Raw genomic sequence first — 27,978 nt, 5'->3', positions numbered from 1 at the left:
AAAAGAACAAAAATGGATGCTGAGGGCTGGTGGCTCACCTGCTCCTCTGTTTTCAGATCCCCAAACTCCTCCAGGAAGGTGGTCTCGGAGGGGAACTGAAGTGGTTCCAGGAAGTTGAGCAAGCTGAAGAGTTCCTCGACAGAGTTCTGCAGTGGTGTTCCAGTCAGCAGCACTTTGTGTTCCTACAAGACGCATTGTATCGTCAGCAGTGCAACCTACCGGTATACTATTTTCTCTTCGTGAGGCCTTGTCATGATATACTTCTTTTACGGATTTCAGCAAGAAAATGATTTTTCAATCTCAGGTTTGAGAAATTATTTCTTCTCTTCCAGTACGACATTGAAGAATTGAAATGCTGTTGTGCCGCTTCCTGCATATTCTGTTTTTGAGTTTTACGGATTTGATTGTGCCCTGCACAATATTTGGTGATGGCACCAGTGTTTCTCACTGAATCTTCCTCCTCACCACTTGCTGCACAGTAATTCCCTGTGTATTCGCTGCATGTTTATAAATCGCAGGACATTGTTTTATGCAATTAAAAAAAACATGCATTGACCGCACCCATGTATTAGCCATAGTGCCTACAATGCATTCCAATGTATAGTCCACCCCTGTGTATTAACCTCATAGCCGATGAAATGTGTAAAATCAATGTATAAACCTTGGTTAATAGTTAGAAAATTACCTGTAACTATTTTCACAAAATATGAAGTCCGCTCTTACCAGGTTCATGAGCTTGAGTCCCTCTAGAAGCTTGCAGTTGCGGTTCTTCAGCCGGTGGGCCTCGTCAATCACCACACAGCGCCAGTGGATTTTCTTCAGCTCAGGGCAGTCAGCCATGATCATCTCAAACGTAGTGATCACACCATGGAACTTAAACAAGCCAGACACAGAGTTTCCCTGCACAGAAAGACAGAAAGATAATGATTCTCAAAAACTCATTTTCGCTTTACTTCAAGATCATTGTTGATATCTATCTCTGGTATAAAATTAAAATTATCTGGAACTATCTGACAAATTCAAGACTAGTCAGGCTACGGTTTATAAAGTCAGGTCATAATTTTGTAGTCCATAATTTTGTAGTCCTTCACTCTTTGTATCTCCTCACCCCCCTCTCCCTGGCTATGGTTTCTTCTTCTTCTCCTATCTTGCTTTGTTGTGCTCTACCATGCAAAACTTGGGCAGAGGCACTCTCCCCCTGGGCCAGTTCCCACTCCAAGTTTCTCCCTCTCTTGAACATTTTCAAACTCACACAGGTTTGATTGGTGTGAGTTTGAAGAATGTTTGCACAGTTGTTATGTTCACACACAAAAACAAACCAACATGGTTAACAAGATTTTGCACTCGGATCATAAAGAGTCTCACATGTTCATCTCTGTGGTACATTTCATATTGTAAGATCATCTGCCGACTGATCTGGCTGCCATGGTAGACGATCACGTTGATTTCGGTCCAGGTGCGGAACTCGCGCTCCCAGTTTGTGATGGTAGAGAGTGGGGCAATGATGAGGAATGGGCCGCGAATGCCCATACTGAAGATCTCGAAGAGGAATGTTATGGACTGAATGGTCTTTCCCAGGCCCATTTCGTCTGCCAAGATGCAGTTTTTCCTGTGACGAGGAAGACAAGAGAAGACACTTTCATTAGATTGCATAGTCTGAACCATTGCTGGCACCGCAGAGGGTGCCTGTGTTGAGTGCGATGATGACCTGAGGGGGTTTTGGAATTACGTAAGCTTTGAATACTACGCTTGGGCAGAAGAGGGCTAGAGCTGTTCTGACTGTAGACAGAGTAAACACAAGCGCTGTGGTGGCTGGCAGTAGCTGGGATGGGCTCACCTGTTGTACCAGTTGAATAGAAGCCAGTTCATTCCCTCAAGCTGGTACTCTCTCAACTCGTTCCCATTCCTGTAGTCTCGAGAGTTTTCCAGCTTCTGCCACTTATCGGGTTGAGGTCTCTCCTACATGAAAAAATGAGAGGGTAGTCTGTTTAAATTAAGTGCCACAATGGCACAAAATTACCAGTAAAAGTAGTGTAGTACTAGTAGTGGTGCCAATAGTAGTGGTGAAATTGTATGAACTGATCATCAATCTAGTATTTTCTGAAGTAAAAATGGCTTCCAATGTAGCTTACCACATATTTCAAATCAGGGATTTTCTTGAGGTTCTCAAACTCACGGATCTTTACAGGATCAACATCCTCTTGGAGCTCCCAAGTGCTTTCTTCGTACGACAGAGAGCACCACTTTACCAGATAGTGTGTAACCTCCTGTAAGAAACACAGACACATACATGTGCACGCGAGGTGCACATGTGAGGGGAAACACACACACACACACACGCACACACACGCACACACACACACACACACACACACACACATAGACACACACACAAAGAAAGAGAATTATCTATACAATAAATTTCATTTTTACATTTCTGCTGAAAATGATGGCATAGGCAAATTTGCATGACCTTCATACATAATCCTATAAGGTCACCATTTTATAACTCATATGAAAGATGCCGGTGCCTATTCCCAGTGAGGGGCACCATGAACAGTCCAATAAATGAGATCAAACAATGAGAGGAGAGTTAATGCTCCTGGATCTCCACTATCCAACCCGCTATCCCCCACTTGACTAAACCAATTAGCACACCCACCATGCCAGCCATCAGCAACTCGTGGGTATTAGGAGATGAAATAATAATAATAATAACTGAGGAGAATTTGGGTGCCTCATTGTTGGGTGTTGTGATATTATGGGATGTGTTGCATTGTAAGGCATGTGATATAGATAGATATCAGGCTTGTGCAAAATTCTGAATTTTAGAGTTGACCTTCATTCAATTCATGAATTTGAAGTGAATTGGCTCCACCACACAGGAACTTGAATTTGAATTGGAGAAAGTGGAATTAAATTCATGGCAATTCAAAGAAATTAAACAAACTCATGTTTTTCTTTCAAACACAATGTCATTACGTTGAACTGACATATTTTACTCTTAGTCAACTCTTAGTCAACTCTGAGTTCTAAAGTTACGAATGACACGGCCATTATTTTTAGGAGTTTCTCCTAAATTCGCCAGTTAGGAGCTAATTTTAGCCTTGACATTCTGTATGAATACGGGCCCAGTAGAATTTAGAGCAAATTTTATTTTTTGTTATAATTTGAGATTAACCATGTTTTGTTCCCACCATCAGTGTGTTTGGTATGAAGCATGCACAAAGTATCAGTGGTTCCATAGAATACTGTGAATACTGAAGTCTTTAATATCAAAGTTAATATCTTCCTTTAATATTGATGAATGCCTACTCTCAGTACATGCTACCTGTGTAACCAAAATTATGTTGAAATTACACGAATATTTCATGTAAACTTAACTTAAACAATTTCATTGGAATTACTTTATCAAATTGGGTAACCACGGCATGAATCAATTTTGTAAACCGAAACAGAAAACATTCTACACATTTAATTCATGTGCAACCAATGTACACAATGAAATCAAGAAAATCATGCAGGTTTCTTTTTTTCAGTGTACATTGAGGGCCTCTAAAATGACCTCTGCTCTGGTCCTCACCTCTCCGGTCTCTGTGTCAGTAGTGTGGGCCACTTCCAGCACACGGTCCACCTCAATGTAGTCCGGATTAAAAAGATCCTCGTCTGGCTGTGGGAGGGAAGGGGGTATTAGGAATTCATACCAGAGAGTGCTAACTAACACGTAGTCTAACCATTTTTTTTGTAAATGATTCAATAAAATCAGAGAAAGTAGTAATGAGAGTAATTATACAAGGCAAAACAGGGCAACCCTTACTTCACTGAAAATGTGCTTCATTTGTGCCTGCTTATTCCTGAAGCGCTTGATTTTTTGGTGGATGCGCGGGTCCTTTTCCAGTTCCTCCAGAGTCGCCCATTTGCAGTGAAGGTAAGAGCTGTAGACACAAAGAGTTCACTATAGATCACATACTCTTTGTGAAGGCCACAGTGACGAATGCTGCTTCATATGAAAGTACGTCCTGTGTACGCTTCAATGGGGGAACAATGTGTAGAGCAATAGAGAAGAAAACACACAACTAACAAAAAGAAAATGCTGACTGAAGCCTTGACATTTTTTCTTTCTTTGACAGCATTATAAGCTTGCAGGCTACAGATCCACAGGGAAACAACTCAAGAAAAAACACTACAAAATGAGGGGGGAAAAGGCAAGCTGAGGGGTGGGTGAAGATGGTGGACTGTCTTGATGCCAGTCGCAAAGATTAAACTGTTTTTAGCACCAGATCAATCAACTTACAAATTTCTGTACTTGACATAGAATTCCTCATACTCCTCAGGTGGCTTCCCCGGTTCTGCCTGAACGAGACGCACAGAAAGAGAGACAGGAGATTAGGCACATCAAACAACACACACACACACACACAAAGAGAGCAAATCATGACAGGCTGTGCATAGAGCAAACAGGGGGCTACCTCCTTCTTCACAGTTCGCACAGAGAGGATTTTCTCAATGATGTTAGCCTCGTCTTCAGGCGGCTCCTAGGATGTGAAAGAGAGAGGCGGAGAAACACACAGGCTAAGACATCTAGCATGTGTATGTAAATATATGCATGTGGGAATTGTGCGTGAGTGTTTGCATATTTGTGTCTATGATTTGGTGTGTGTGTGTTAGCTTATTTGTGTGTATACAGCAGGGGTCTCAAATTCCAGCCCGCGCCCGGCCCAATTTCAGCCCGAGGCCTAATGTAAAAATAATATGTAATTCGGTCCTTGAGGGTATTTTTAATTGCAACAAACAACAGCACTGGTTAAAATAGACGATAGATCCAAGACGGTGACAAATCCCATTTGTAGGCTACTCTCCTCCACTAGTTGCTAGACATCCAGAGCTTCGATTCGAGCCCAATCGAAGAATATCTGCCTTTTGGAGATTATGATCGACTATTGACAGTGATAGTCACGGTGCGTCTGGGAATGGAGGTGTGTCTTTGCGTGTATAAGACGGTGTCCACTAAGCATACCATGCTTATTTCGACCCTCTGCCCAACATAGCTGGAGGTGGCATTGGTAATCGTGATGATAGTGTCCGTAATGGACGTGGTACAGATTTAGGACTTTAGTAGGACTTTATCTCTGACCACTTTCAAACCTTTTGAAATTTTGATGTCAAAATCCAATGGTGTTGTTTTCTTAACCCTGGCGCCTAAAGTTTGCCATGCAGGTTTAAATAAGTTATGAGAGGAAAATATTTTTGAAACACACACATACCTGTTTTTATGCTTTTTGTTTGTTTTTATAATTTGTATTAATATTTATTTTATCATTATTTTATTTAGAAGTTAAGGTTGCTAGCACAGGTGTCTAGAGAAAAGAGATAAAAACATTGCATTTTCAGAAATAGCCGGCCATCCAATCAGATGACGTTGGCCGAAGTGGCCCCCAGCTCATTTGAGTTTAAGACCCCTGGTATACAGTAAGTTGGTGTGTGCATGTGTGTGTTTGTTTATTTGTGTGTATAAGTTGGTGTGTGTGTGTGTGTGTGTGTATGCTTGCATATTTGTGTGTATTAGTTGATGCATGTGTGTGGATGTGCCCGTGTGTGTGTGTGTGTGTGTGTGTGAGTGTGACAAGAACATGGTCGGACAGAAGTAGGGCACATGAGCGGGAAGGAAGCAGGCCGACGGCAGCTGTCACACTTACCTCTGCTTGCCAGGCCAGTGTGGAGGCAGACAGGGCTCCCATGCGGCCCGTGCCCAACACAGCGATGGTTTCCCCGTCGTCGTCCACAACCTTGAAATCCAGGTCCTCGTTATACTTCCTGCGCTTCACCTGACGTCCTGAGCGCCGCTTCTGCTCAGAGGGAAGACAGTGAGCGAGAGAGAGAAAGTGAATAAAAAAAGGAGAAAGATATGAATTAGAATATGAATAAAAACTACTCACACTGCCAGCCAGCAGCTGTAGGCCTTTTTTTCCCCCATCATGCAATGCGGCGGTGGTGACACTCACCGTGCTGTCCAGCGGGTCGCTGCTTTCCTCGCCCCCCATGGCCACTGCAGTCAGGGAGGCTGTGTCATCGCTCTCTAACGCCTCCTGCTGGACCTCGCTTTTCCTCTTCCCCTTCTTCTTCTTCTCTGGCGGGACCACACCCTGCTCTCTGTCAGGAGAGGCCAAGGCAAGCAGTTACCACACTCGGAGTGCTCCGTTAAGTTCCCTGATGACACTGAGCTTTTGATTTGGCTAATACAGTACTTGCATCAGCGATTCTTAACTTAGCTCTTCAGAAACAATCAGCTCTACCTTTCAGCTTAGCGCTAATATAGCTTAGACTAATCTATACTCTACAGTTTAGAATAATCGAGAGATGCATTAATCACCTAATCAGCTAAATGAGGTGATTTGGTTGATTGTATACTAAGGCTTAGCCCAAGTATAACTGTTCTAGATAGCTAGCCCCAATAGCACAGAGGGGAACTCTGCTCTAGATCAACCAATGGAACCACCCAAGGTCATTCCTTAGCTCTCTTTCAATGCAGACTGGAAATTCCTTCTTGTCCTTACAAAAATAAACACACTCCCTCTCTCTCTCTCTCTCTCAAACACACACACACATACATACACACACACTGCTAACCATTCCTCATATCTCAAGGCCCTACAGCACGTTAAAGGTTCATCCGTCTGGCCCTCGCTCTGCCTGTAGTCTCACTCTCTGATCTGCGCCTGGGTTTTCTGTCCTTCCTGCCTTAAAGAGCCTGCAAGGGTGGAGGGGGGGAAATCACATTTGTCACTTTTGCATATCGGGTGTGAAAGTGAATGACAGCGTGTGTGTGTGTGTTATCTGGGGGCCTCGGGTAACGAGAGAGAGAGAGAGAGAGAGAGAGAGAGAGTGTGTGTGTGCATGTTCTCACTTGGGCTTTCTGCCTCGCTGTCTGGGAGGAGATGATGTGGCCTTGCAGTCTACAGTGGGCTTGGCCTTGGCTTCCCGACCCTTTCTCCCCTTTTTAGGCTCTTTTGGTGACTTCAGCTCCTTGAACTTCTTGGACTCCTTGGCCTCCTTGAGACCCTTGGGCTCCTTGGGTGCTTTCGACTTCCTGGGCAATATCTCCTTCAGCTCTTTCAGCTCCTTCTTTTTCTTTGGTTTGGATTCGCTCTCTCGTTCCGGCTTCTGCCCCGTGCCTGAGCCCTTCTTGTCTTTTTTCTTTCGTTTCTTCTTCACCCGGGTGCCACCCCCTCCATCGTCCTCCTCGCTGTTGCCAGGCGATGCCGGCGGGCAGGCGTGCCTGCCTGTTCCCGGGCCCCCCTCCCATGTCCCAGAGTGCTTTGTGTGGGCCATGCAGTGATTGGTCTGCCCACCCAGAACCCGGATTTGCTCTTTGCCCTGTGGGCCTACGGGAAACGTGATTTGTGCGTTTTGGTCAGTGGCACTAGAGGCTGCAGAAGCTGGAGTGTGCTTTATTAAGTGGGCAGCGGACATCTGCAAGAGAACACAATAGAGGGGCGCTGAAATCAAACTGAACTGAATCACCAGTTCAGAGGTCAGGACACATGGCTTGAGAACAATGACAGCAAAGACACAAGGAACACTGACAAACAAGCCTGATGAGGCAGACACACTCCAACACCATGGAGATGAAATAACCTCTGTATTCTACAAGACAACAAGAGACACACCCAAAACGAATTGGAAACCAGGGCCGCATTTCCCAAAACCATAGTTGCTAACTAAGTTAGCGACCTTGTTGGTTGCATTGCAATTTCACATTGCCAACCAACTAAGTTGCTAACAGGTTAGCAACTATGGCTTTGAGAAACACACCCCAGGTGAGCTTTATGAGACCGATAACTGCCTGACTGAGGTGTTTTAACATTTTGAGATCTTAACAGATGGATGAAAGACAGACATATGAGCCTAAAGACACCTATAGGGCCTCATCCTCATCAAAACAGTTTGGAACAGGACACTCTGGAGCTGCATCTACCTCATGTGTTCTTACTTTTGACTTCAGTGAGAAGCGAAAACTGGTGACAGCTCAGTTGCCGGCGTTTCTTTTCCATCGCAGTAGGCTGAAAGCGAGTCGTGATGGCTGTCTGGAAAGCTTTTCATTCTACCCTCCCTTTAATATCCTCAACAGCTCTACACAGACTTCCAGTCCCACCACCACACCATTCCCCACAGATGCAGACCTCCGCACAACATCTCGGCCTGCATAGCCAGCCACACTGTGACACACACGCATACACGCAGCCAGTGGAAAAATAGGCACTGACTGTATGTTAGCAAAGAATAACAGATACAGAATAAATACTGAGGGATAAAGATGAATAGAAGAGCAAGAGAGAGAAAGAAGATGGACGTTTGCAGTTGCGATACTTATTTACTTTGTTGAAGCCTTTAAATTGACATGTACCAAGATTAAGTATCATATCCCAGGAGAGAAACTAAAGCACGACTTCCTATTATAATGTCACAAACTGAATATTTGTTCCTTGTCCCAAGAAAAACCCCACCTCACCTGTCTGCTTGCTACCAATTAATGTCGAGATTAAAATGTTGGACCTTCCGCCTTCAAGCCTTAAATTCTTGGGTCACAAATAGACTGATTTCTTTCATACTGTCTGTTAAAGTATTGACAGTTGTTTTTACTTGCAAAAGAAGAGAATTGAGAGAAAAGAAGATGAGAGAATTGTGGGACTATGAAATGAATTCAATTTGTTAAAATGAAAAAAATGATAAATTACAGGCATCTGACACAAATCAATATAAACTTTGGCAAAATGTCACAAGACTCAAATTAATAAAAATGTCCCTGCCTACTTAGAACATGACATGCCAGTTAAGAGTGCTTTCTACACACAGAGACAACAATAACCCCTAATAGACATGGGAAACAAAAAAAGAGCACGGAACTGCTGTGAAACATGTCGTTTTACTTATAGGATTCATTTAGGAACTTACACTCCATCGCATTCATTATGAGTGATCAAATCTGCACAACAAAAACAAAGAGCTACAGAAGGGTACAGAAATCTTTAATGCAGAGTCCATGATGATTAGGGTGGTCCTTATATGGGGTAAAAAAAAATGTTGGGAAATGTTCAACTCTCACCCCCTAAATGTGTTAGGATATCAATAAAAACACACTATGCAAAATTTTGAATTGTTCCTACAATATCTAGAGGTAGCTCAAGGCCTTTGAATATTTCCGGAATTGCTAATTTTTGCAGAAATTGTACCATTTAAAGGGACACCAGGCAAGCCTAATGCTTTTTCTCTACGAAACTCCCCCTCGCTCGGTCTGAAGCTCTTTTCCTTTTCTTTGCGTCTTCCGTCAAGGGTTTTCGCAATGAAAATGAGGGGGGGGGGGGAAGCAATAATAAACATCCATTCAATCAATAATATAAAAACTATAACATGGTAAGACTACATTAAAGAGAATATCAATAGTAAACAACAATGTCAAATTAATCAACAGCCTAATGGAAATAAAACAATACTTTACAAACCATAACGCATAAGAAGCGCTTAAAGAACTAAGTGCATGTTGAACAGATATGCCTTTAGACCCTCTTAAATGGCCAAAAACTATCACAGGAACGGAGAGCACTCGGCAACTTATTCCACCAACATGGAACCACTGAGGAAAAGAGTCTTAAATTTGACCTAGCATTTATGACTGGTTGACACAACAGACACTCATCAGAAGACCGCAGTGGTCGGTTGAGGATGTATCTTGATCATTGACTTAAAATAACAAGGAGCAGATCCAGTCAGTGTCCAGGGCCAAAGGCGAAAGTGAGAGATTTAAATTGTATCATCATATTGTACAGTTGTACACCCGGGACGTCCTTTTTCTCTTTGGGCCAGAAGAAAGTCTCTATCTTCTGGATTCTTGAGATGAAGATAGATAGATAGATAGATACTTTATTGATCCCCGAGGGGAAATTCAGGGGGTCTCAGTAGCATACAGACATCACACACAACATGCACTTACACTTGAATGAGTGCATCTTGATGTGCGATATCAAACAGGTCTCCCAACTAATCTACGAAGGCCTCTACATTGCACTGCTGAGAATCAGAAGTTCTCTTGGCATTTTTCTTCAGCTTCTGCAATTTGTCGTGAAGTGTTTTGTGTGATGTTGGGGACATTTGTGTGATGTTGGGGACGAACGGGAATCCTAGCCTACCTGTCCTAGAATACCAAGACTTCTTTGATCACCGCTGTTGCACTTTCATGCAGTTTTTTTTCCAATGTTTTATGGTAATATTACAACAAACATAAAACCTGCTTCTTGGAGGGTAACTTTGTTCCAGTTATTTCAGTCTCTTCTGATCCAAGTAACCATATAGCGGATTTGCTTCATGTTGCTTCAGCCATTGTCTCAAGTGTATATTGTCTATTGTGCTTCATTCACATTGATGCTTTGAAAGACATATCACAACTAAAACAGGAGTTGCTATGAATTGCTCACAACAGCATATTATTGGGAAATACCGGAATCAGCCGATGAGATTAGCAAATCAGCATCGCAAATTTGAATGGACAATATGGAATTCCCATTTCCCAAACCCATCAGATTCTGTGGTGAATAGCAAATGGTATTGATATTGCATAATGTGATGGCATATTGACCACCGGTATAGAGAATATTAAGTATAATGAAAATAGTCTTCCTGGACATATTAATATGATAAAAATAGGAGGAATATCCACTCATTTCAACCTTCAACAGAGAGAAATCTATTCTGGAAATAAAACAGAAATTAAATGGGATGGTGTTGTACAAATCCTCAAACGAGACTACATATAGAGGCAATCCACAGACACGGAGAGCGTACTGAAAGACAATGGGCTCAGATAGCCCCATTTTTTACTATGTGTTATTTTTAACCGGGCAGAGCACACGTGGAAGCACAGATCGGGCGTGCCTCAGTGAACGGTTTATCTGTTGCAGGTATGGGGATAATGTCAATGAATCACAGACTCCACCGCGAGCTGGAATCAGGGCCGTCGCCACGGAAACAGGCTCTGTACCAAGCTGCAGGAAGCAGCAACGTAAACACGCAGTCTCCACGGTAACCCTTTCCACACCAGAACACAGCACAAAAAAAGCCCGCTTGACATTTTTCCCTCCATTTTGCACTTGATGAGACAGGAGAAGGGAGAGTCAAAAGACACATGACTCCCACATCAGGCTGCAGATGGGGGACAATCGAGGGGGAGGCTGGTGCCTCTGCACTGAGCTCCTGGTGGCTCAGACAGCAACACATGTAAAAGGAGAAGGTCATTCTTAGTCGTTCAGGAAATCACTCTTAATGTCTGTAAATTCATGAGGCCCCCTGATTACAGGTAGAAAGCATGTGATGAATGTACTCTTCAGAGAGAGACAGTGTGGCACTGAAAATGTGGTTCACACGGGGTCTTTCTGAACCTTAAATCTTTAACCTACATGCCTAAAGAACACTGACGAACCCACTGTACATCTCATCAAAACAATGTAATCATTCCAGTCACGGACGGATCCTACCAACAATACATAACATGTGTTTATTTATGCTATTTAAAAGTAGGAGAAACCCTGAGGTTCGCATGAATGTTACACACAAAAGAGGCACCTCCCCCCTCCCAACATTGCTGCTAATTCAGCCAAGGCTTTCTCCCGCACCCTCTCGTCTTAGCTGTTATCCTCAGTCTGGCTAGCTGAGTCCCACGCTGTCCTTCAGACAAGCCTCCACGTGCTCACAAGCGCGCGGCAACACATCACAGCAACACTTCACGGCTTTCCCCTCTCACATGCAAGACTACACGAGAGCACACACATTTACAGGCAAGCACACAAACACACTCACACACACACATATACACATACACACATAAACATCTCGCACAGCATGTACTCATTACACGCTGCAGTACGTATGTTTGCCAGCAAAATGCACCAATCACACACACGCTCAGGAGCCGCAATCAAATTCCCTATGAATCAATATGGGCTCCTGACTCCCAAACACGACAGCTGCAGTCACATCAATGCCAGCTTTCTCATACTTGCTCCAGAATTGCAAAGCGCGCGCACACACACACACACCTTTCCGGCAAGTTGGTGGGGGAGGGGAAGTGAGTCTAAGGCCTAGGTCCACACAAAGGAGGCGAGGCACGCTGGAGTGACTCACTCACGAGAGACCTTCGCTTCTTTCACATGCTGAGAAGGGGGAGGCAAGGAGGGCTTGAACCAATGGGCATTAGCTGCAATGCTAGTTTTTAATTAAATGGGTACTGGGCTGAAGACATACCCTGGGCATACCCTGCTCCCAGTGCCCCAGAGCAGTCTGGAGGGCGGGCAGCACACTGCGTCTGTCAGAAGACAATGCCATCCGGTCACGTGACGACTAACACTGTGTACAAAATCAAGTCAATCACTGGAAAAAACACACATTTACATTTGTTCATACTAGGTAGGGAATGGCAGGGATGAACTGATGCCTTCAAATGGGATCTTTAGTAACGAAGATGTTTGCCAACCGATAAAAAACAGGTGTCCCAATTACTTCCATATTTTTGAGATATCGTTGTCTCTACAATAAAATGATACTATAGTGACTCACACAGCTGACAATGCGCTCTGATCAGCCCGTAAGAGCTTTAAGCAAGGAAATGACCTGTATCTACGCCCAGAAAGAGCATAAATCACAACGCTGTTTGAGGAAAAACGATTCCAATTAATAAGTGTTTACACTTACGTTACTCCAGGCCAACTAAACTGCTTTTTGGGGAAAAAAGTATTTGCGCATTTGATGCCTTGTTCTCTTTCAACAGCGGGTTGCATGCATTGGTCTAGATTTTTCTGTGGTTCCGCAACACTATAATCAAATTGGTCCTTTGCATGTGAAAATGGCACTGTCATGGGTTGGAGCCCTGCGGAAAAACACTGTCTGAGAGGGAGGGAGTCACAAAAGTTAGGTACGCAATAGAGTATCGCAATCATGAGCTGCTTTCCTGTACTTTCCTGTACTTGTGCACTCATGTTAGGTATTGGTCTAGGACTAGGCTTAATCCGTGTATGGGAAAGAAATTGTTATGATTGTTTTACTAAGATGTTATGCATATGGTGGTGGTCTGTACTTCAAACTATTAAAGTTTGCCTTTAATTAGATATATATATCTACGAAATAAATAAATGGAAGTGTTAGCGTTAAATTCTGTCAGGAAGACTCAATGCGTCACTCATTCATTCATTACTTCCGACCAATCACCAGTCTGCATCAGCCTTTATAATCACTTTATTTGCACCTGCCTGCTGCTTTCAGGTGCCGATTTTCGATGTTCCCACCCTCCCTCCCTAACCACCACCAGTTTGGCCTTGTCCAGATGTCCAGGGGGTAGGCTCCGCCCCTGCCGTCTCATACCGGCAGGATCTGCAAGGGTCTGCACACTCGGTGACCTGGACCGAGGACATGGCCTATGCCAAAGACTCTCATTGTTGCTTATGCCTTTTGTATATCCTTTGATGGATTAAAACGTGTGTTAACTTTCATTGTACCTCCCTGAGTCTTTCTGATAGAATTAGATATACTGTATATCTTTGCAATATATCTGTTTGCAAAACAACAACATATTGAATCCCTGTAACCCCCTGTAGTTATGGTTACACCACGTTATAGAAGAATCAAACCAATGTGACCCTAGTAGTCTTTTTTAAGTCGCCAGTGAAAACATGATACATTTTACAACCACCTCTGACAATGTGTTTAAGAAGATAACAGCCCTCTTTATGACCACATACACCACATTGTTGAAGTGGCACCTATTTGTATTATGAAGATCCTTCATTGTTTATAAAAACCTATCCTACACTGATGTCAGGACTATTCCTTTAACCATGTGGATAAAGCTGGAATATGTAAAAAATAGTTGCTCTTTCACAGCAAAGCAGCTTTTATAAATCAAAAACTCTAAACATAGACCTAACTGCCAAAACATACTGAATACTATATAACCAAGGAGAGCTTAGCACTGCACCAAGTTGTAATTGTGCTTTAAGTGTCTGTCATAATTATTACACAGTTCTGTTGAATCCTTGCAGTCTTTCTATCTATATGTGTATAAGGATGTTTCTTAACAGCAATTAAAAACATACGATTTTGCAATTCCAGCAGCAGTTTGCTCCTCACGCTCACCAGCTGAAGACATATGGCTGATTCAAGCCTTTGAGAAAATTCTAAAAGACTTCCCTGATTCCCTTTAATGCCCACGCAATAGCAGACCATACAACCCAGTCTACAATCTTTTAATCAAAATCCTATATCCTCATATCAAAACAGACAATACACTATTCTGAATGAGTTCTCAAGAACTGTAAAGCTATAAGCTGCAGCTCATTTCTTTTGACCATGTTCAGCTGTATATCACAATGCACATGTACTGTAGGTCTGCAGATCTGAATGAGCAAGGACTCTGTATAGGATGCCCAGCGGTAAATAAACCAACAGTTGGTTTTGTGTGCAGAAAACTAACTCTGGGTGAAAGTGAGGCTCTGTCTTACTCGGCTGTCTTTGATCTTTGAATTCCTCCTCTCTATTGAGGCAGGAGCGAGCAGAGCAGAGCGCAAGCTGCTGGAGCTTCAACAGGCGCTGGGAAACATGCTTAAGTTTGCTGACGACTACAGGGGCAGTGGAGGGGATGGAAGCTGGGGGGGGGGGGGGTCTGATCAGATGATTCCAGTGATGGCAAGGACTGGACCGTGGGTGACTGATATATGAATGGAGAGGGTGCTTCAGCTGGACCGTACTGGCACTCTACAGAAAAGCCCACACGAGTTTGTTTCAAGCACGGCTTCTACACTGTTGCTTTGCTTACTGAAACTCAAAAATCAAACTTCATTTGTAAATCAATCTTTTTTTTTTTTTAACTGCACAAAGCCATTTCAAAAAGCATTCTTACACAAATAAAAAACAGAGGCACAGAAGAATGTTTGCTCAGCAGAATTGTAAACACATAAAACAAAATAAATGTAAATGAAAACAGTCACATTAAAGGTGCTCTAAGCGATGTTGGGTAATGTCACTTCTGTTGACGTTCAACAGAACGCCCCTCCCTCCTGTGCAATTGAAACTCTCCTGAACGTGCATCTTGTTGGTGAATAGCTGGAAAAGTTTGTTATGTTTCATGGTCCAGGCTGCACCAGGCTGTTTCTGTTGCCGTTTTTAGAGCCTGCGCTGTCTACACCGCGTTTTTTTACAATGTACTCAGGGGACAGGCAGATAGCGGATTGTGAGGAGATGTTTGCTGTATGTGACAAAAAATGTTTTAGCTTAGAAACCGCGTAACATCGCTTAGAGCACCTTTAACAAATAGGCCTATAGATAAACAAAGAAATTGATGACATTCCACAAATGTCACTGACAGGGTGCCGTTGCACATCAAGATATCCCTATGACTCATGATGCTTGTTGTTACAATGTGATGCATGAGTGACAGAGGGTGACCACAGTGGAAGTCACCAATGAGAGAAGTTCTGCTCAGCGCAGAACACATGGCACTCAGTAATACACTAACCTGCTTCTCCTTCTTTTGTATTTTCATGTTTTTCTAGAATTCGGCTGCATCTATAAAACAGAAATGCAATCCTTACAAAAGCAAACAGTGCATATCATGTTGAGAACAAACTTAAGAAGCATAGGATAGGACATTGAGTTGTTGAAGGTGAAATAGGTTGTGTGCTTCATAATGTGCAACAAAGTTCTATGTTGTATAAAAATCTGTTCAGTGAAAAACTGGCTCATAGATACAAATATTTAACAGGTCAAAGTATTAATGATTGCAGTGCTTCAACAAATTTGATATTTAGATCTGTCATAAAACAAACAAAAAGAAAAACAACACAAACCAAAACATGGAGACTTACTGTGCACCTTACTGTGCAACAATCTCATGCAGACAAGTGCTATAGCCTGTGACTTTAAAGTCCCTTTTCTATTTATAATAATAATACAGTCATACCTTTTGCTACATTAAAGAAACAATATCCAGCATCATTTCATGAGGTAGAAGAAACAGTCTGCGTATATCGCCCAAACACGCACACACACACAGACACAAACACACAAACAAACAAACAAATAAACAAAACAAGACAGTAAAACTTGTATTCAGGACTGTCTCTGACCAGTTCTACAGATGTGAATAACTGTGTAATTACTTTACATCAACTTGTTGCACTAGGGCCTTGGCTAATATACAACTACAACACGGAGTGTAGTCTCCAGTAATAAGTCCATAACTACAAACTGCTTCTACTCATCCAATGATTCGCTTTGATGATGTCATACCACACATGTGATTTAATGCAAAGGCCTACATAACACATACTGACTAAGTACAATGAATAGAGTAGGCCTAAATGTTATTTTAAAAGATGCTGCATTAGGCTACTTAGTCTAACAGTTGTTTAAATTGTAAGGTTTTAGGCACTTTCACCTGTAACATATGGAATCAGATCCAACAAACAATGACCATAATGTACAGATCTTTCAACAGTTCAATGAGCAGAAGACAACCTAATCAGAAAAGGGTATCAATCTGCCCAATCTGACTTTTTATCAGTGATCACTAGATAAAATGGTGTTGTGTGTTCTTATAATTTACCCACACAATATAGTACACATTATCCCAATCTGAAAGACACAAGGAGGAGGAAAGTGGGAGAGTAGCCTACAAATCATTATTGTCTCCCCTTTCCCAATACCCTTATTCGCAATATAACCATAACCTGTGTAACCAGAAAACTTCTTCAGACAAATGCCAAAGCCATGAACATGTGAGTGACATGAGTCTGTTAACCTATAGACTGTAGGCTATGTTTGAGAATGCAGCTCCTTTACAGGGCACCTGCTTGAACTCAGACAGGTAAGATGTAGAGTCCTAATCAGCACCTGGACAATAGGATATGATGGCTTTGCTCTAAGAGGGACATGAGAAAGTGCCCAAACATATCTGTCGCAAACTCCGCTTGACATAGCCTTGTTTGTGCTTCTATATTCTGGAGACAGCTGCATTGGTCGTTATAATAGTCTGGCACATTTTAGAAAAATGTGTTGCGTCAGAAACCCTAAGAGCTAGGGCTCTAGCAGGCCACATCATACAACTCCAGTGACACAATGTGTCAAGACCTTTCCTTGCAAGCAGCTGGGCAGGTGTCTGGAGTGGCCAGGTTGAAGTACCTGTGACTATACTTCAGTCTTTGTTGTGTGACTGGATCGGTTATTAAAGATGCGCAGCAATGAAAACGTATACAACAAGCTTGGGCAAAATTACCTACCCTTAGTTAAGTCAATACGTTACGTCAATACGCCTTATATAGTAATGAGCCGCATTTTTGGAAAGCGGAACACTGAATTCCTACAAGTTAGCTTGATAAAATGAAGTTCCAGCGCGTTAAAAAAGCCTTCTCGTCCTGTAACACTCAAACTCAATAGTACATCTGCTTTAAAACCGACAACAACACCCGTTCCGTGTCCCATTTAATATTAGCTTTCAACCGAGCTAGCCTGCCTGCTAACTCTAATGTCACTGCAACGGTGTTATATATTCCAGTCCTTACACGTGTTAACACCCCCCTAAACTCCTCGCAGGGACATCTCGCTACCCCACAATACGACCTCACCTACCTGAGCAGCACTCACCGGCCAGGACATCAGTTTGCCAACCCCGCGCTTCAACCCGCATTTATTTCCAAGGACACAAAAACGCCATGACAGTTTAGAAAAATGCATAAAAAATTAGAGGGGGTGGGAGACGGGAGAAAAAAAAACTCAGAGCAATTTCTTAATCCTACTAAAGCAAGACCAGCGGAGTTCATTCAAGAGGGATGCCCGAGTTCTAGACTAACACACCATATAGACACCGCACAGGACTCGTATACTCATCAAAATAAAAATAAAAGTTAAAACCTCTAGGCTACTTACCTAAAATGGCTACTGCAGCAGCCAAAATACAAACAGCTATTATTTGGTGAAGTTTAGCACTGGCCGCCTGCAACAACAGCCTAACCTTTATTGGGCCCGTATTTTTCTATTTTTCATTGGCTGTAACAAAGCGCATCTGGGTCGATGGAAAATTCTATTGGTCTCCTAGCTGTCAAACAAGGAGTGCCATTCCGGGTTTGTCTGAGAGCTACATATTGCAAGCACCATTGTGCACTTTTACTTCTTTGCATTGATGTAAGCTATATAACGTCTGGATTCGGTTCCATACCTTTCATGCGATGAATGTCTGTGAAAAGGCGTCGTTTAATCATCGTGTGTTCGTCGTTTTAGTTGTAAGGCAACGCTGATTTATCCGCATTTATCGTATTTCTGGTCCGTATGCTACGGCTCTCCGGCGGTTTTATATTTCTTCTTGCTTGCATCCACCAATCATGGTGCTTTTTACTCCATCATTACGGCGCCGGAGAAAAAAAATGTCTAACATTCCACGTCTTTGCTCGTGTTTCATATCCCGGATGTTAAATTTCCTGGGTTTAATTCACACACGTTGACAAAGTGCTATGTCATGGAGATGCATTTATGCAAAACGTAGCTACGTAGCCTAGCCTACACATTTGCCCGCAGTAGATTGGGTTTGCGTCTTCGCATGTGGAGATATGGGGACAATGTGTTCGGACTGTCTCTGTTGAACCCTGCGTATTATATAACTAGTTTCACGACTGTGGTACCCGGGTAGCATTTCTTGATAGTGGGCATCAGTGGGGTGACCCCGCGTTGTGCTCTTGTTAGAGCACAAACTTTGCTGGTGGTTAGGCTATTATTTGCTCCAGTTGGTAACCTAAAGCAGTCCAGGCTTAATCTAAGTTTACTGCTGTTTATAGTGCCCAACTAATTCGTCTTGTTTAGTATGCTATGGTCTGCTCAGTGCCCATGGTAACACTTGGTCTTAGAGAAGTGCCTCAAGTCACCTTTGACCTTCCCGGGTGCAGACTAAAAAACTAATGTAGACTGACCTAATTCCCACCTTAAAGGAAAATTCGCATAATCTCATCAGGCTTGCCCTGAGATACAATCCAAACATTCAGGTGAACACTGATTTGCTGTTATAGAAGGTCATATCGTAAAGTAACCTGAGCAGTGGTCCACAGCCTATGACAGAGTAGCCTGATCCATATGCATCTTCTTCGTTTGGATGTTCAGTGGCTCCATGATGATGAGCCATCTGTTACATGAATTAGTGCATTTAAAACAGGAGGCTACTGGAGCTACAGTAGGTTTTCTTGCGATGCAGGTGAACTCTCAGTCTTTGTGTGTTTCTTTCCTTCCCCATCCCATACATTTACGCCTAAATAAAACTATTCGGAATACTGACCACAAGGTCCAACTTGTTTACAAAGTATCTCTGTCCCAAGTGTTATTACACATTGATAACAGTATCCTTATTAAAGTATTCTTATTTTGTCAAAGTATTCTTATTTTAGTGTCATGCCTGACATAATAAAGGAAGTAATACAACTATGTTTTAATCTTCCTGATATGGGATGCTCAGAGGAAGTTGTTTGTTTAATACTTAACAATTTTGAACTGAAACAGAACAGGCTATCCCATTGAATCTAGTGTACAGTAATACAATTAAAGTCGTGTAATGAAAGGGTTAAATGATACTTGGATTTGGGAGTATTTTTTCCATATTGGTTTAGTCTTCTCTTTTATCCTCTCTCCCTCCCTCTTACCTTTCTCTTCCTTTTTCTTTCTTTCTGGGCACTTTGCCAAGGACCGGCGAAAAGGTTGCTTTTCAGAAATAGTCAAACAACAAGAAAGTAGGCTACTGCAATTCTGGAGTTGGGTCTTTAGTCAGTCAGTCAGGGTATTGTCTCATCTTTTTACCTCCCTGTTTCTATAGTCATCCTCTGCAGAACCCTGTTAAACTGAGTTATGTGTGTAGCCTACACACTGTATAGGGGGAAAGGAGAATACATGTAGGTTTCTTGTATTATCTCCAGATCACAGCAGAGGGCAGTGGTATCCCATTCACAAGTTTGAGCGCAACACTTTCAAATCATTAGACAAGAGCATTAGATGGAGCAGTCAATGATGTCTTCAAGCATTTACATGATTGCATTCTGCACATTGGTAGGGTCAATATTCAATTGTAGTGTCTTATATTATCAGGACAGCACAATGCTTGGAAAAAATCCAATAGATTGAACAGATTCCTTTCCGATAAACTAAAATATTTTAGCCATAGACCTCAGGTTTTCATGGGTGTAGGCCTACCTGACAAGATAAGTAGTCGACCAAAGGTCAGTAAGTGAATAGCCCAAACACATTTGCTGTCTTTACTCTTGTGGACTTTCTCACATGATGTTGTGCTTGTTTTGGAAGAGGTGTCCGAGGGGGGCTCAGTGTCAGAATAAAGGAATACTCTCCCTTTCCCATCTTATCAGCCTTTGCATGAGGCTGAGGTGTTGAGCAAGGGGGCCTCATGCGGCAAGCAGTTCCCCATAGTTTCTGTGAGAAAGAAGTCATGCGCCTCTTAGAGTCCGCAGCACAGTGTGAGTGTGGAAAGAGAGGCGAGGTTTAATTTAGCTTCATACTTCTTCAGGGAGCGGGGGTGGGGGGTCTCCCACCTTGAATCTCTGTGAAAATATGCTTTTGTGTTTCAGAGGATATTAAATAGAGTTGTACAGTTTAGCAGGGAATCTGCCAAGTACGTGTGCCAAAATGGCCAGGATGGGGTGTGTATGTGTGTGTGTGTGTGTGTGTGGGGGGGGGGGGGGGGTTCAAGATTTCAGCCGACTCCTTTGATGTGTCACTTTGGCCAAAATGCAAAATACAAAAATGACAAGTACAGAATGTGAATGTATTTGTCTAAATCTCTCTCTCCTCTCTATCTTTCTCACTCTCTCTTTCTGCCTATCTATATGTATGTATGTATGTGAGAGAGAGAGAGAGTGCAAAAGAGAGCACAGAAATAACTGCAGGGGGGAGGAGAACGACGAGAAAGAGGAGATGTGAGGCTTGACAATGAAAGAGAGATGGAGAGAGAGGCAGAGCGAAATAGGGAGAGGGGAGACAGATCACTGGGGGTGTCTTGTATTTGATGTGTCCAGCCTCTTTTTTTTTTTCCATCTAGTAAAAACTGGTTCTTGGAATCAAGTGTCACTCCTACCTCCTGGAGCCCCACAGCTGAGACCGAGCAGTGCTATCAGGAGCAAGCAGACTGCTGCCTAGCCTCTTGTCTCTCTCTCACACACACACCCATACCCATGCACATAGCCTACACACACACTCACAACACACATACAAACACATTGTATGTTGAGGATGCGTCTGGACGTGCTTCACATTGCTGTCAGATGCTGCTTGGCTTTGGAATAGGAGTACCTTAAAACCAGGTAAGCAAGAACAATGCTGCTATTCTGATGACTTAATCCTATGATCAAACATTAACCTCACTAACTCTGCATTTGATAATGTCATTTTCAATGGACTGCTGACATGCTTGGGAAGCGAAGACCACACCATAGGCATATGACAGTTGCATGACTCGTGTGCAGAAGTCAATGGGAAAAAAACATGCTGGATGAATGTGCTTGCAGAGCACCAGAAAGATAACAACAATGTCCGCTCTGTCATACTTTCTCATGGCCCTGAGTGCCTCCGTTGGCCAGATTAAACATAAACAAGGCTCTTGGTCTTCCATGCTCTATGTCAGTGAGACAGTGAGGATGTGGTTCCCCTGCACTCGTTGCACTGTTTCCAAACGCAAAGGGCTTAAGACTGTCTCACAAGTCTGCAGCTTTTGTTTATTTTTTGACTGCTGGCATGTGTAGCTGGAAAATCGTGAGCTAATATATATCTCTGCAGGGCTACAGTTCAGGGCAGGAGGAAAATGTTTCTCTTTTCATCAGGTGGAGGGGGGGGAGTGCAAAAAAGAACACATCTAGAATGTAGAACAACTTGGTAATGGTGATATACTTACATTCATTACATTAAAAGACAGTTTATTTCTAAAATGTGCTATATCATGAGACTATAATCACCTCCAATGGAGCTCTCTTGCACACGTGATAATTGAAAGCAGCCTCATTGGAAAACCCCTGATAGGTTCCCTACCCCCCTCACTGGTACGGGTCACTGGGTGGTTGGCTGTGCTATTTAATTTACATTTGGGCACAGTTATAGTTATATTTCACGTTTTCGCACCCCACAAAGCACCCCCCCCCCCCCCCCCCCCCCCCCACACACACACACACACACACACGCACACATACACACACCCTCAACAACTCCCACCCTTGCCCATGGTTGTCCGTGAGAAAATTGAAACCGAATTCCAGATTGTACTCACTTGAGAAATGGGAAACCAGGAAAGTTGAGAAAATTTCAGTCTGGAATGTTCCAGCGTGAGAACAATTTTTTTCCACCCTTTTATTTCAGCATTAAGATACATCATTGCTGAAGATGTGCTTGTGTGGGGATAAGTTTTGTTTGGATGTGTTTGGATAGGTTTTGTTAGGATGGGTTCTAAATCTGTTGTGATAAAAACCTCATAGTTTATAGGCATCCTCATAACCTCACAGGGTGAATAAGGTGTCAATTTCACAACCTTGATAATCAGCTGTATCATGGCTAATGACGACATGATATGACATCATATGTTGTCATGAAATTCCATTGACATCACAATGGAATTCAAATGATCAATCTTCAATATTATTTTTGTTTATTTGTTTGGTTGTTTGTTTGTTTTGCGGTCATTGTTGTTGGAGCAAAGTAGAATTGTATTCTATTTAATTAGCTATCAATCAAGCATAATAAATAACCAACAGAGCCTAATGTAATCACTATTTGTGTATCATACAACAGTTCACAGAGTCAGTCACATGGCTTCCCCCAACAGTTCCTCCATGCAACTGTTGTTATAAACTCAAAAGAGTTCATGATGTCCAAAAGACCAGATTGCCTGCAGAGTTTTGTAAGAGGACCTATGAGTTAACATTAACAGTCATTTTTTTGAATTAGGAGGTCAAGTTAAAATATCTGCCCAGTTTGTGTTGACCATTCATTCTCGTCTGTAGTGAATGTTAGCAATCACTACGGTGTACAGTTGAACATGGTGGTCCCCTGTTTGTGTATTGCACTGAGACAGACATACACATCCTATCTGATGACAACATGTTGAAGAGATCCCACTCTGACTGACTGCTGCTCTCCTAGAGATAGCAAATACCCTGTTACCCATGTTTCCTTTTAAGACAACTCAGAGTCGTCGTTTAAGACAAAACTACACTGCACTCCACTGCATTCATCCAAAAGTTTATTATGCCATAAAGAATTAGGGCTGCAGCTAACGATTATTTTCATAGTCAATTAATCTGACAATTATTTTCTCGAATAATCAGTTAGTTGTTTGATCGATAATATGCCAGAAAATGGTGAAAAAAATCTCAAATAATTTAATAGTCAACAATTTATTGATTAATCATTGCAGTCCTATAAGGAATACAGGCTAAACCAATCTACCTTGCTATCCCAAATAGGCATGGTAGCAATGAAAAATCATGGTTCTTCTTCCAGTGTAAGATGTTTTGTGAGTTTTTGCAGCAGTAACCCTGAATGTTCTGGCCTCATAACGCAATTTCAGATGAAAATATGTGGTTGCTAAGGGATGGAGGTAGAGAGTCTTCTTACGTACCACCAACTGAGACTCTGAAATGAGGAAAGATAAAGAATAACAATGAGATTTACTTTGCATGTGGGAGGGAAAAGCATTATGTACAAGAACACTGGCCACAGTACAGAAATGTATTAGAGTTTTAATACAAATAGAAAATAGTGGTACAGTGTAAAAGTAGCATGAGGATGTATTAACACTTAGGGGTTGCCTAACTTCTGAGAGAGAGAGAGAGAGAGAGAGAGAGAGAGAGAGAGAGAGAGAGAATGACTTGACCTCATGCACCCTGTAGTGTTACCCACAAATGAAACGCATTCCCTTCCTTTGTGAACTCAATTGACAAGAATCCATTCTGATCTGAATTCTAAAGACAGCAAATTCTGATACAAGTATGCTCATTACAGATCCATGGCCATGGTACTGATTGACATCTCAAGAGTATAATTCGGAAGTTCTGAGCTCACATGTTTTGGTTCCTCAACGTGACATTTAAGTTTCTCACAGGGATCCTGCCTTAGGAAGCATAATAATGTGGTTAATTAATGGCTGTTAAAAATGAGTGCTAAACGATCTAGCATGCTCTAGTAATACAATAGTGTAACTGCCTACAAAATAGTGAATCAGCATGCAAGTTGCTTCCTTCTACAGCCAGACAGTATTGCTCTCATAATAGAATGGACTTTTAATGTTAAGGTTTTTTTTTTTTTTTTTAAGGGAGAAGCACAGTATTTAAGGGACAAAAGCAGCATAACACGTAACAATTTATCAGTCATTTTAGCCATTCAGTCAAATAGTTCAAACAGACCAAGGACATTGAAAACAAATACTTTGGTGTCTGAACAAAAACAGAACATTACATGTGGTTAGGAGGGTGCTACCACTAATTGCAAAGGAGCATGCAATGGCAGGAATGAACTTACACAAGCCACCCAAGAGCTGAGCCTGAGGACAATCTTGGCAAAAATTTAAGTGCATAACAAGATGATGTGAAATGATCTCTTAGGCTTTGTGACACAGAGAGGAGTGTGCTTTGTTTATGACAAGTCAGAGCGATGCTAAACATATGAGCTTAAAAATGTACAAAAAATTGATTAGAAAACCTGAAAAGCAAATACTGTTTAGAGAGAAGAGAGAGAGTAGAGATAATCTGCCAAGTATGTTAACTTATATGATCTATACTTGTAAAGTGACATTTTCATTATCATTGATTAATTTCCAGAGTTCTTCTCTTGCTGCCTCTGCAAAAATTTCATTTCGGTGACTTCTGCTGGAAGCATCATGACTTACATGGCCAATGTAAATAGATCACTTAGCAGGAAGAGCTGCAGATGCATCCCAAGGGGGCTCGAAGTCAAGGGAGAAATTGTTGTGTTTTTCAGTTCCCTCAATTCCCATGGTCTCCCCCAGCAGACTACCCCAAACCTATAACCCATCTGGCATTCCACACAAACAGGATGCCCGTCTCTCCAAAGCTCTGGAATCTATTAAAATCACAACAAAATGGCAAAGAAAACATGCTGAAGAACTTGAAAGAATCCTTAATTGAACCTTGCTCTGGTCTGTCACTGTCTTAGAGAAGCCACGCTTATGCTTTCAAGTGGCAGCTTGAACAGCACGTGATTATGGAGACTCTGCTTGTTTTGTTAAGAATGCTGAATCAAACTTGGTTAGAGTCGGCCAGCCTCCCATCCATGCAAAGCATTTCCTGTCTTAATGAAGGAGATTTGGCCTGACATTCGTTGAAGGCTTTCATATTTACACAAATCTGTCATCCCCCAAGGAACAGTGTTTTGGGTGGATCTGTGCAGGCTTAAATAGTCAATTTGCACTTGCAGCAAAAACAGCCAAATGAGAGAACACACTTCAATCTGATTTTTTCTAAACGCAGTTTGTGAACATCATTTGTCAAGAAGGTTGCAAGGCATTCAAGATCAGCTTTGTTGTAGTGTTCATTTAGTTGTAGTGTTCATAGATTATGTGCTGAACTTTGTTATGTTCTCTGCAACCTGCTTCTTGGTTAGAGTCAAAGCGAGTGTAAGAAATGCTCCCTGCTGGAAGCCAAGGAAAGCAAACTAATACGACTTTAAAACAGATTCACATATCTTTGGGCACAGAGGTGCTGGAGAAACGGGGAGAGCATGGGATCATCAGTCAAACAGGGTCTTCTCTGTTTAGCATTACAAACTCAAGTCTTCTCACTCTTCCCATTGTTTGACCGAGGATTCTCGCTGTACTTGGCTCCGGGCGCTGGCTTTCATCCACAGTCATCATTCTTCACTCGTAGATACAAATGATGTCTGTGCTTTGAAGAGAGTTGTGTCTTACATTCACTCCAAGTCATTTGTGAGATTGATGAAAACCTCTTTTAACTCTTTTGTGTGATGAAGAATTCACGAAACAGTCTAAACATCATTTCAACCTCTACCTTAAATGGGGTAAAAAAAAGCCATAAAGGTGAACCAAAACAATCTTGACGTAGAAGGCACAAAACATTTGAAAGTGATAAAGTTTTGAAGTTTATGACAGTGGTTAGGAATTGATTACTGGGAAAGGTGTATCATAAATCAGAGCGTGTGTCAAACCCAGATCACAACAGTTTCCAAGTAGAGGCAGCATCTGGGGAAAGCATTCTGACCATTCACCAAACCCTCTGGAACTCATGAGGCACTTTTGAGACAGTCTGAAGGTTTCTGCATTACACTGGTTTGTAGTGTGAAATTAATGCCTAGACTTACAATGCATTCATAGTCCTGGTCTGGCCTTTACGACAGACCTATGACATCTAAAATGTGTGTGTGTGTGTGTGTGTTTGTCTGTGCGTGTGTGAAAGCGAGAGAAAGAAAGAGATTGAGGGGTATGTTTAGGTCCACAGACTCCTTTGGGTCCCATTGTGGACGGGGGGTTGGTTGTCCTACTCATTACTGCTTACCTCACAGTGATTTACACCCCCCTCTCTGTGGAGCTGTGTGGAGATGTGTGATCTCTCTCCTTAGACTTAAACGTAAAACACACTCAGTCAGACGAGCGCAAATGTACTGTTACTCAACAGATGAGCATACAGTACAAACACACACACACACACATACATAAACACACACACACACACATACATAAACACACACACACACACACACACACACACACACACACACACACACACACACACACACACACACACACACACACACACACACACACACACACACACACACACATGTTGATCATATATCATTCGCATTACGAGAAGAGACTCAAGGCCTCTGAACCCCACACAAAGTCACGTGAAACAGCCATGTGTCACTGCTTTTAGCCAGTCCCTTTGAGTGTTGTTTTACACTATATCTGAATTCATTCCCATTGAGTTAGATCACTGGATGGTCATTACTAACCTTTGCTCTATTTTCTAGCACACAGACAATATCATAACATTTGTTTTATTAAGTGTAAGTTAGTTCACAATACAGAATCACACAGAACTCAAGAACTAAGTAACAGCCAACACAAGAGCACTCTTATGGATCACTGCTCTAAAGCAATGCTGTTTTGCTGACCGTCGAAAAAAAATGCTTACACTCCGAATGTCCATTTCCTCCAGAGCTGCCTCTGACCCCACTTCCGCCCCCAGTGTCTCAGCAAACGAGCTTTTCCGTGCCGGCATCGGTGAAGGCATGTTTCTGTCATCCACTGCGCCTGATAGAGGGCCAGCCCTGGGAAGCCGGAGTGCTGGCATGCCATGAGCCAAAAGATTAACGTGCTCCCCTTACCCCCAATGCACGCTAAAGTTAATGTCTTTTAAAGACCCCCAAGCACACAGTGTTTTCAGAAATCATTGCCATGCATGCACCATTCTATGCACCAGTAGTTCTGTGCTTTTTACAGACTAAAGATGAACCACATTCAAGGCTTAACTGGTGCCCTTTAAATTGTAGAATAAGCCTGACCAAGGTGGGCAAGAGCTCCACTTGCCAGACAAAAAGGGATTTGTACATTTGTTTTGGCTGGTTTTACACACGTCACTACCAGAGAACCACAGACTTATACATGTTTTATTAGCAGCCATAAAATGGGAATGTTTCACAGTAGACCTGGAGAACCCAGACAGGTTAAAAAACCGACTAGCTAAATTCTGCAGACGTTCATATTGGTGTTTGGCCGCCTGCATTGTTTAGATTGAACAGCTCAAGTTATTAATCTTAAAAAATCACATCAAGCCTGTCATTCACCGGTAACAACACCAAACACACATGGCCCTTATGTCCATGCCAATAGAATTAGTATGAACAATGGAACCTTGTGATCTATTTCAGATTTCAGTC

The 27,978-nt window shown here is 42.3% G+C and overlaps 2 protein-coding genes and 1 long non-coding RNA gene across 15 annotated transcripts in view; 2 read left to right on the top strand and 1 right to left on the bottom strand.

Annotated features, from left to right (window-relative positions):
- chd6 (chromodomain helicase DNA binding protein 6) overlaps window positions 1-18,787 on the bottom strand; it is a 39,707-nt gene extending 20,920 nt beyond the window's left edge. Inside the window, exons 1-15 of one of the 10 annotated variants that reach the window (XM_042088861.1) lie at window positions 18,251-18,787; window positions 15,998-16,055; window positions 15,554-15,603; window positions 6,905-7,470; window positions 6,003-6,150; window positions 5,697-5,846; window positions 4,470-4,535; window positions 4,295-4,353; window positions 3,818-3,935; window positions 3,584-3,670; window positions 2,133-2,267; window positions 1,838-1,959; window positions 1,366-1,609; window positions 724-900; window positions 39-182 (exon numbers count right to left, since the gene is read on the bottom strand). In XM_042088861.1, the coding sequence (XP_041944795.1) occupies window positions 39-182; window positions 724-900; window positions 1,366-1,609; window positions 1,838-1,959; window positions 2,133-2,267; window positions 3,584-3,670; window positions 3,818-3,935; window positions 4,295-4,353; window positions 4,470-4,535; window positions 5,697-5,846; window positions 6,003-6,150; window positions 6,905-7,470; window positions 15,554-15,580 (2,043 nt within the window). In that variant the 5' untranslated portion in view covers window positions 15,581-15,603; window positions 15,998-16,055; window positions 18,251-18,787. Of the gene's footprint in view, window positions 1-38; window positions 183-723; window positions 901-1,365; window positions 1,610-1,837; window positions 1,960-2,132; window positions 2,268-3,583; window positions 3,671-3,817; window positions 3,936-4,294; window positions 4,354-4,469; window positions 4,536-5,696; window positions 5,847-6,002; window positions 6,151-6,904; window positions 7,471-15,553; window positions 15,604-15,997; window positions 16,056-17,664; window positions 17,841-17,961; window positions 18,047-18,250 lie in introns of those variants that run through there. The other 9 variants (XM_042088860.1, XM_042088859.1, XM_042088866.1 and 6 more) reach the window with 9 other exon arrangements.
- LOC121706819 lies at window positions 137-13,299 on the top strand. The gene is made up of 3 exons (XR_006031171.1): window positions 137-221; window positions 10,953-11,073; window positions 12,815-13,299. It is a non-coding gene; the product is annotated as an uncharacterized LOC121706819 (long non-coding RNA).
- Window positions 18,788-21,156: 2,369 nt separating the features above from the next.
- ripor3 (RIPOR family member 3) overlaps window positions 21,157-27,978 on the top strand; it is a 29,904-nt gene continuing 23,082 nt past the window's right edge. For all 4 annotated transcript variants that reach the window (XM_042089241.1, XM_042089244.1, XM_042089243.1 and 1 more), the window contains exon 1: window positions 21,157-21,380. The gene's annotated coding sequence lies outside the window, so the exon portion shown is untranslated. The remainder of the gene's footprint in view (window positions 21,381-27,978) is intronic.

The sequence above is a fragment of the Alosa sapidissima genome, chromosome 4, assembly GCF_018492685.1.
Source record: "Alosa sapidissima isolate fAloSap1 chromosome 4, fAloSap1.pri, whole genome shotgun sequence".
NCBI classification, from domain to species: domain Eukaryota; kingdom Metazoa; phylum Chordata; class Actinopteri; order Clupeiformes; family Clupeidae; genus Alosa; species Alosa sapidissima.
This window is presented reverse-complemented; position numbering and strand designations above follow the sequence as displayed.